This window comes from Ailuropoda melanoleuca, chromosome 1 (assembly GCF_002007445.2).
Source record: "Ailuropoda melanoleuca isolate Jingjing chromosome 1, ASM200744v2, whole genome shotgun sequence".
Lineage (NCBI taxonomy): Eukaryota > Metazoa > Chordata > Mammalia > Carnivora > Ursidae > Ailuropoda > Ailuropoda melanoleuca.
The window spans coordinates 13,439,983-13,449,970 of NC_048218.1; the positions used below are offsets into that span (position 1 = coordinate 13,439,983).

The 9,988-nt window shown below is 38.0% G+C and overlaps 2 protein-coding genes across 2 annotated transcripts; both read right to left on the reverse strand.

Annotated features, from left to right (window-relative positions):
* Window positions 1–203: 203 nt before the first annotated feature.
* On the reverse strand, window positions 204–656 carry LOC117802591 (keratin-associated protein 20-2-like). Its single transcript, XM_034661792.1, has one exon. It carries the CDS (start codon window positions 618–620, stop codon window positions 438–440), a length of 183 nt encoding a protein of 60 aa, XP_034517683.1. The 5' UTR covers window positions 621–656; the 3' UTR covers window positions 204–437.
* Window positions 657–5,196: 4,540 nt separating this feature from the next.
* On the reverse strand, window positions 5,197–5,674 carry LOC100475910 (neuropeptide-like protein 31). The gene has a single exon (XM_034661836.1). The coding sequence runs from the start codon at window positions 5,635–5,637 to the stop codon at window positions 5,353–5,355; it is 285 nt and encodes a 94-aa protein (XP_034517727.1). The 5' UTR covers window positions 5,638–5,674; the 3' UTR covers window positions 5,197–5,352.
* Window positions 5,675–9,988: the final 4,314 nt, after the last annotated feature.

Below are 9,988 nucleotides of genomic sequence, written 5' to 3' on the forward strand. Positions count from 1 at the left end.
AAGTTTATTTAATAATGCAAATGCTTTTTAAATATTTATTTATTTAAGAGAGAGAGACAGGTGCGCCATGCGGGGGGAGGGACAGAGGGAGAGGGAGAGAAGATCTCAAGCAGACTCCCTGCTGATCATGGAGCCCATCGTGGGGCTTCGTCTCACAACCCTGAGATCATGACCTGAGCTGAAACCAAGAGTCCAATGCTTAACCAACCGTGCCAACCAGGCATCCTTAATACATATGTTTTAAAGTAAAATTGATAATCCAACTTAACTAAATTTTATGTCACATCAAAATGGGCATGCTGAATTTCCTTTATTTATCTCAGATAGTTTGATACAAAGTCAGTATTTTTGAAGACATTTAAAAATTTTTCAGGTGAAGAAAAGTTGGAGAAAATGCAAGTAAAATAGGGTGGTGTAGCCAATAGACTAAAAATTCCTCAGTAGAAGCCATAAGACCAGTATCTTCCGGAGCATAATGGGCGGCAGCAGCCATAACCATAGCCACCATAACCACAGCCACCATAACCACAGCCATAGCCATAGCCCAGGCCACCATAGCCATAGCCTAGGCCACCATAGCCATAGCCTAGGCCACCATAATAATTGCCATAGTAACACATGGTCTCAGGAGTGGAAGGTTCAGGTGAGGACCAGGAGGTAGGTATCTTTAATATGAATGCCGCCATCCGCCAAAGGGCCTTTTATACACCCTCAGTGGTGGGTGGGGAAACCACAGGCAGCGTAGCGTCCTATATCTTGCTAATTTGCTTCAGACAACATCATGAATATTTTGATTTATTGGCAAAACAAGGCCCTCATAACTGAAATGATTTTACTCCTATGTCAGGACTCCACTATTTATGGGCCTTTAAAATGAAACTCTTACTCTATTTTCAAGGCTATGTCTCACTCTATATTTATTTAGTTGAAAAAATATGACTTGGTTACATAGCATGATGCAAAACATGAGAATAGTTATCCTGTTGTTTGGTTCCATTCTTCTTTAAGAAGAAATTTAAAATGAGCCTTGTCTGGAAGAACATGCTTCTTAAATCTTGCACATAAAGGATGGATATAATATATATTCGTATGCTCTTGCAAAAAAACACTTCCTTCCAACTCAATACGACTAGTTACTGGTTATGTAACTGGTAATATGGTAGCAAGTACTTTCATATGTGGACATACTTGGCATTTATTTATCAGCTTTTCCTTTAGTATGTGTGACTTTGATCTTTCCAGAAAACATGTGACCATTTTATGGGCAGAAATTGTCTGTGCTTTATGCATCCTTGTGTCATCACATAGGAAGCTGTCATAGAGGAATCTGCAAACCATATGGAGGGTAAGCCTGATGCTCTGTCCTCAACTCACGTCTCTTTTACCAGGGCTTATTTCTGTTCTTCCAGATGCCCCAGATTTGCAGTAGTGATATGTGCCCTAAACAATGTGTGGACATTATCAGAGAGGTGAAAAGAGCCCTGCATTCCTTCCTCATTCCCTCAGTTTTCAGCCAATAGGTGAAGTGTTGGTGGAGATAGAAATCCTCAATCATGGAAGGACTAATTGAGCACACAGCAGAGACGATGCTCTAGGCTTTTCCTTTCCTTTTTTTTTTTAATTTCAAAATTTTAATGAAAATTAAAATATAATTGAATTTAATTAAAATATACTTTACATGAAACAAACTCAGGTCTAGTTAAGAGGACGGGTTTCTTCCACTGTCCAAAAGTACAGTGTTCCTAGGAAACCTTTCCTAAATTGAAATGGCATGAAGCAAAGAAGCAATTACCACTAATTTATATGAAAAAATTCTTGAGCATTCTCAGACTCAAAAAAAAAATAACCTTTTTTAGGCTTTTCTGATACTTTAGGACACATTTTGCTAACAGATGCATGAAATAAATCAGGATGAGGCATGGATGCTCACAGACAGAGTTCAGAGCTCTGGGGGTGAGGCTGCGATGCTGAGCAGGGGTCTTGGGAAAGGAGCTGGGGGCAGGGGAGCCATTCTCACAGCTCCGGAGGCTGGCTGCATTTGTAATGATTCACTGCAAAAGCAGCTCTGAATGCTATTTTTACTTTTTGCCCTTTTTTGCAAAAGCAAAAACCCCTTTCAGATTTTTTTTTGGTTAGAGAAAACAGGTACAAATATAGGTTTTTTTTTTTTTTTTTTTTTTTTTTTTTGTAAAAGCCGAGTGTCATAGTGTAAACTTTTGAAAAGCTACCTGTGTAGCTAAATGAGTTTTGACAAATAGATTAACAAAAATTATGTATTTTCACTCTAGATATAGCTGTTGGGAGATTTTGTAAGGGGTGGGGGGGAAGAAGCTTCCTGACTTTATAGGTGCCACACTAAAGTTTTCTCTGACCCCACAGCACTGCTTCGAACATTGAGAGCAGTGATAGGTATATAGATGGGATAAAGAACCCTGCTTTCCCTCGGGCTTCTAATTTAGATTATATGGAACTTCACAGAAAAATTCACGTAGGTTTTTCAGCCTCTTTCAACCATTCAATTATTATTTATCTGCCGCTGACCGAGGGCCAGCCATTCTTAAGATACAGTGTTACGTGACAGCTGTTATTGTCCCTCTGTTTCCTCATATCACTGACCTTCTCATTCACAGCATGAGATGCTGGAAGCGGTAAAAGGACATAAGAGAAACTTCCAGTAGTGTAAAGAAAAATGAATAAAATAAATTTGCTTTCTTCTGAAATTGGAAAACAAATCATTATTTTTCTTCGTTGGGTGAAGACTTACTACACAATCTCTTCACGTCATGCAGGTCGATTTTCAGGTATCAAAATGACACTTGGCACCTATGTTATCAAGCTGAATTCCATTGGTAGGGTTCACTTTTCAAATGGGATGATGGCCAAACATTTTTTTTCTGAGCAAAATGTAGCAATTTCTTGAAAATAAAGTAGAAAGTCCACATAATCAAAATGATCTTTGCCTGACTGATAATGGATTCCATTAACCTCCGTTGTCTCTTTACCATTTCCCAATGTCATGAGATTTCTTAAGAAAAAAAAAAAAAGGATAAGTGGGCACATTCATTTTGGAGATTTTAAATACGGGCCTAAATGAAGCGGGAAGGCGATGTGGTAACTCAGTGCTTTGAAGACCGTTGTGGTGAGGTGGTGAGCAGTGAGCAGGTCCTTCCCAGAGGATCTGAGCATCAAACACCAGGCAGTCAGCAGCCACCAGGCAAGGAATGTTCCATGAACTATTTTGTGCATGAATGCACAACGTAGGTAGAAGACTGTGAGGTGTGAGGAGCAAAGGATCTCTTTTTGGAGGCAGAGTTTTAAGCAATTCAGCTAAAACTTAGGGGCATCAAGAGATGGACAAAGGCAGGGGTTGTTAAATGCAGTGATAGGGAAAAGGACTATTTTGGTGGGCAAAATGCCATTTAAGCATGTGGCCTAGAACAGCAATTTGATAGTCTGAGCAGATGTAGTAGTAGCCGCTGGATTACATGGAAGCCTGGGTGACGTAGGTTCTGAGACAAGAAGAGTGCATGTTCAGATCCCTGAATTTGTAGAAACAGCAAAACGTCAGAGACAGCCCAGATAGCGTGTTCTCTCATCTCTGCTTTTGCCTCATTTTCTCTGTTTCTCTCCCATTTTTTTCTCTCTCTTTCCCTCTATTCTTTTCTCTCACATGCATACACACACCCACACACAGATAAAGCAAAAACGATGGAACTATTAATGTAAATACAAGGCAGCAATATTTAAAGAGATAGGTTGTTGTTAAATATGAACTTTATCTCTCACGTGAACGATACAAGAATAATGCTAAAACAGCATAAATTGTAAATAAATTTATGTAAATTGTAAGCCATCCCATTGGTTTTGGCCGATCAAAATGGGCATGTTGAATCAAAATTACTTTTTTTCCCCAGTAGTCAGGAATGAAGTTGGCATTTCTGACATGAGTATAAAGGTTCGGTTAGGATATGAGAGGAGGAGTCCAATAGGTGGAATTGCAATCTATTTTATGTATGTATGTATTTATGATTATTTTTAAAGATTTTATTTATTTATTTGACAGAGAGAGCTAGCGAGAGAGAGAGTACACAAGCAGGGAGAGCAGCAGGCAGAGGGAGAGGGAGAAGCAGGATCCCTGCTGAGCAAGGAGCCCAATGCGGGGCTCAATCCCAGAACCCTGGGATCATGACCTGATCCGAAGGCAGACGCATAATCAGCTGAGCCACCCAGGCACACTGCAATCTGTTTTATTTAAAGATAGTTTAGCTTGGCGGTGTGTTGGCTAAATAAAACAATCAATATGTACATCGTGTCTATCATAACAATAAGAGGATTGGGCAAAAGAGAAGGTTGCCGAGCCTCGGTGCTCCTCGGCTACTGTGTGCAGCTTCCCTAAGCCTGTACCATGATACACGACGTCATTATTTGGACAATAAGAGCCTGGAGATGGGTATGTGTATATATGGGCGTAGCTCCAATTTCTCTCACCTTCCCAATCAAAACTTCATAGAACTCATTAAAAATTATTATATGGTTGGGGCACCTGGGTGGCTCCGTTGATTGAATATCCAACTCTTTGTTTCAGCTCAGGTCATGATCTTAGGGTTGTGAGATCGAGCCCCAAGTTGGACTCCATGCTCAGAGGAGAGTCTGCTTGAGATATGCTCTCTCCCTCTGCCCCTCCTCCCACTGACACTCTCTCTCTCTCTCTCTCAAATAAATAAATATTTAGAAAACTATTACATGGTTTGCTATGTCCCATCATTTAGGCCAGCAATATTCCATCATTCGGGCAATATTTTATTGAGGGCCCTCTATGTGTCAGACACTTTTAAGGAAATGGATTATATTACTTCTATTATTGTGATTATGACTTCTCCTATGATCTTCCCCCATCATGTACAGCATTAAGATGTGGCAACGTTGCAAAGCCATTTGGAAATATTAATCCCCCAAAAGCAATATTAAATTGAATTATTTTAACACACCCACACATACACAAATGATGAAGAAAAACCAATATAAATGCAACAAGTACTTTCAATGAGATAAGTGTTTATTAAAATTACTTTAAACTTTTCTCACATAAGATTGTTGATCAAAAAGGTAAGATATTTGAAAAGCAATACAATATCAAAGGAAAAGCTTTTAAAAAATTGTGAAACATTCCATATGATTCCAGTGACTCTAGTAAGGTTTGCAGAAGTTGACCTATTTTATTTTATCATTTTAGGTATCTTAAGATGATGTTGACATTTTGGAATAGAAAATGAAATTATTCATAAGAAGAATCATGGAGGCAGATTCAGGCGGCTAGAGGAGAACAGTAAGTTGAATTTCTCTGGAAGCTTCTCAGTAGATCCCATAGGAACAGCATCTTCTGCAGCAAGATGGGCGGTTGGAGCCATATCCATAGCCGCTACAGACATAGCCCACACCATTGTGGCCACATCCATAGCCGCCATAGCCCCAGCCGCCATAGCCACAGCCCAGGCCACCGTAGCCACATCCATAGCCGCCATAGCCACAGCCCAGGCCACCGTAGCCACATCCGTAGCCGCCATAGCCCCAGCCGCCATAGCCACAGCCGCCATAGCCACAGCCTAGGCCACCATAGTAGTTGCCATAGAAAGACATGGTTTCAGGAGCAGAGGATTTTGCTGAGGAGCAGGGAATCAGTTTCTGTCAGTTTGAACATCACCATCTGTGCAGGTCCTTTTATATGTCCCCTCAGTGGGTGGGACACATCACAGGACTTGTTGACCACATATTTCCTACTAATTTACATCAGTACACTTCCTGAGTCTTTGTTTCATTAGGCAAGGTGAGGCCATGCCGAGCAGGGTGACTGGGCTTTTGAGTCAGCTTCCCTACAATCAAATCACGTATCTTTCATGTGTTCTTCTTATTCTCTTTTTTAAACCCTTACCCAGCTTTTACTTATTTTGCTTAAAATATTTGAACCAATTTTTATCTAGTTTAACCATTGACAGGGTTCTAAAATGTTGATTTTTAAAGTTTATCATTTCTTCTAATATAGTATGTGAAGGTCTTCCATAAAGTGAAAAATAACTTTCTTATTCAGTAGAGTCAGGGAAGCTTTCCATGTTTATTATTTACTTTCATAAGTAAATTTCATGTGGGCATAAAAGTATATAGAGTTGTATTTTGAAGCTTTATAAACACATCCTCAGGATTTAATATCTGTCAGTGTTTCACTATCAGTTCCTTCTCTCCTTGTATACTTTTTGTAGTTATTGTTATTTTTGCTGAATATTTTAAAACAAATCTAAGACAAGTAGCATTTTTCTTATAAGTACTTCAGTGTGTATGTCTATCACAAAATGAGCTTTTATTTATTTTATTTTTTTAAAGACTTTATTTATTTGACAGAGAGAGAGAGAAACAGCCAGCGAGAGAGGGACCACGAGCAGGGGGAGTTGGAGAGGAAGAAGCAGGCTCCCAGCGGAGCAGGGTGTCGATGTGGGGCTCGATTGCAGGACCCTGGGATCAAGTCATGAGCCAAAGGTAGATGTTTAACGACTGAGCCACCCAGGTGCCCCAAAGTGAGCTTTTAAAAGACATATATAACTATACCATTATCACACACATGAATTTGTTTTTAAGTTCTTTAACATTCCCTAGTAATTCATGCTCAGATTTTCTCAATTCGTTCACAAATATATTTTTATAGTTAATTTTTTTATGTTGGGCCTCACATTTAGGCATAATGTCCCTTAACTATTTTTTAAGATATAATAGTTTTTTTCCAATGCTTTTCTTCATGCATTTTATTTTTTAATAAAACCATATTATTGTCCTGTAGAATTCTTAAATTTTGGGTGTGGCTGGTGTCTTCCTTGATTTTTCTTTTCTTATGTTCCTCTATCCTTTATACTGTCTCTATCCTGGTAGGTAGATGTAGAGGGTTGAAGTGATTCTTCTTATTTTTTGACAAGAAAAATACTGTATAGATGTTCTGTATTCTTTGTTTTCTACAATATTAGGAGGCATATGGTGTCTGGTTGTCCCATTGCTTCACATTGAGTAATGTTGGGATTGTTAATTGAGTTCATGATATAATCTTCCCCAGCAATTTTTATCTATTAATTTTTGCACTTGATGATAGTTACATAGAGCCATTACCACTAGAAGTTCTATGATGCTGATCTTAAAAATTCTATCATTGCATCTCAGACCACCATAACAGTAGTCGTGCCCACCACAACAGTAACATATGTGTTAGTAGTGCAAGGTTCAATTGAGGAGCATGAAATAAGTTTCCTGAGTTTGAATGTCACCATCTGCAAAGGACTTTTATATAAAGTAAACAGATATGGCAAACCACAGGCAGCGTTGACCTCATATTTCAGACTAATTTGCAATAAAGGCACTCATGAATCTCTATTTCTTTCATTTATGTGAAGTGCATTCCTTAAGCCATGACTACTTTGTTATAATGTCTGGTTTCTCACAATCTATTCCCTTGCCTTGAATAGTAGGGTTCTAGTCTATTGTAACAGGTTTGTCCACTCTGTGAACTATATAAAAATATATTTAATATCTTGGTTCAGATTCCATGTAATTCCATGAGCATATAAGACCTTACGGGTTTTTTTTCCTATTTTCATTTGAAGAATATTAATGTCCACTACATAATCATATACGGGGTGGGTGATTAGAAGAAGAAAGTAACTTGGAGACACATGTCTATAAATTTTATGAATTATTTTTACTATAGCAAAAGATTTTTCATCCCTCGATAGTGTTTCTCACTGATTAATGACAATGAGTAATTGACTAACTCAAGTACATTTCTATCCTATTATAAAGACACCTCTTCTTTCATTGATACTTATATTAATTTTTAATATTTGTGTTTGAGTATACTTGTGAAGTTGACCATTTACCTACACGGCTTAGCATTTGTCTTATATTCCTTTCCATTAATGCATGATGGCTCCACAGTCAGAGAGTCTGTTATCTATTATTGGAAACTGATGGCATTTTATGCATTCATCTGTCATGGTGTGATCACGTACCACCGATGAAGATATGAGAAATGAAGAGGCTTAGTTCACTGGCTGTGGTGGAGCTGTGTTCTATTTGTCTTTCTTCTTTACCACTGCTAGATCCTCAGGGTTTCTTTTGTTTATTATATTTTGGTGGGAAGCTTCAGAGAGCTGCACACACAGGTTAGCCGAAGAGCGGCAGGGGTCATAAGTATTATAGCACAGATGCGGTTTTGCTTGGAAATCAACTCGGTATAGTTCATGGTGCATATAGAGAAAAATCCCTTGTCTATAGGAGACCATGCTCTAGGTTTTCATTTTCTTTTTTAAGATTTTATTTATTTATGTGACAGAGAGACAGCCAGCGAGAGAGGGAACACAGCAGGGGAGTGGGAGAGGAAGAAGCAGGCTCCCAGCGGAGGAGCCCGATGTGGGGCTTGATCCCGAACACCGGGATCATGCCCTGAGCCGAAGGCAGACGCGTAACAACTGCGCTACCCAAGCGCCCCTAGGTTTTCATTTTTAAATGAACATTTAATTTTCATAGCTGAGCTGGTTTTGTTTTTGTTTTTGATTTTTTTTAACCAACATTGGCTGGATCCAAGTGTGAACCATAAAGGGAACTGGTTTGTATCCAACTGGCTGAAAACTACTGAAGCAATGTATGCACACAGTATCACTCAAGAAAGGTATAATACATGAACATATAAGAGAATTAATGATGTTTCCCAACTAGGTATAAAAAAGTAATTTTGCCCTATTTTTGTAGGCAATTTTAAGCCCACAGGTGTCTAATTCTTTCATCGGAATCACCAGAGTATTTGATATTGTGCACTTGTCTTCCTGGTACTCCTGGACATAGGTAAAGGATGGTGAAGTACAAATCCTCTAATTTGCATTGCTCTGAAATTCATCTCCCCCTCTGAACTCAACATGAGAAGAGTTTGAACAACATCAATTGGACAAAATAGAATCATTGAGGCTCTGGAGGGAATAAATGCTTACACATCTGAATAGCCATGCATTTTCACATGCTATTAATTTATAAAGTAAGCTCTTAATTTGAAAGCATTTTAAAAGTCACATAAAACATTGACAAAAGATTGTCAGCCTTATTCATTCATTAATTTATTTTCCATTTATTCATTAAAAAAAACCCAGGAACAAAAACAAATCTCAGATTTGTAATACTTTCAGGCACTGTCTTAGGTGCTGGAACCATGTGACTTCTACCAGTGGCATTGTTTTCTTAGTGTTATTTGATTTTTCTCTCAAAACATAGGCTGTGGTATTTTTAGAAAGCCCAGAAAATTCCATTATATGAGTGGATACATAGATTAAAATATTTTACCTACTGAGAAAAATGAGAAATGACTTCTAATACTATATAGCAAACCATAAATGTCATTTAATCTTATGATCCAGCTTTAAAAATTAATTAATATAAATTAGAAATCCCTAAAGAGTTGCTTGGCCATCTATATTATTCTTAAGAAATAATATCCGCAACACACAACATGTTGATATTTCATATTGATAAAATAGCTATGCATTTTTCAATCATTTGGGAAAAAGTTTATAGTTTCAAACAAAGGTGAAAATGACACAAAATGTTAAGTCGAAATAAGCCTTCAATATACTGATGTTGAAATTCCATTCTTCTGATTTTTTTTCCGATAGGGTCTGGTGAAAAGTTGTATTTAATATAGAAATAAATTTTGATTATCTTCAAAACAGAAATTGGAAATACGAAATTCAAAATCAGTGTTCCATGAAAGCACTGATTTAATTTTTTAGGCCTGATGTGGTGATGTGGTAATGGGGTGGCACTTTCTAGAAATTCTTAAAGACAAAGATGATGTACACATCTACTCTGTGGGTTACTATTAGATGTGGGATATGGAGGGTCATTTAGAGGATGTGAAGTGGAAAATCCAAGTTCAACCACCAGGAAGCATGGTTCAAAATACACAAAT

What these genes read in the sequence shown, in the direction of transcription:
- LOC100475910 (XM_034661836.1), bottom strand. Translation starts at nt 5,637, where the DNA reads ATGTCTTTCTATGGCAACTACTATGGTGGCCTAGGCTGTGGCTATGGC.
- LOC117802591 (XM_034661792.1), bottom strand. Translation starts at nt 620, where the DNA reads ATGTGTTACTATGGCAATTATTATGGTGGCCTAGGCTATGGCTATGGT.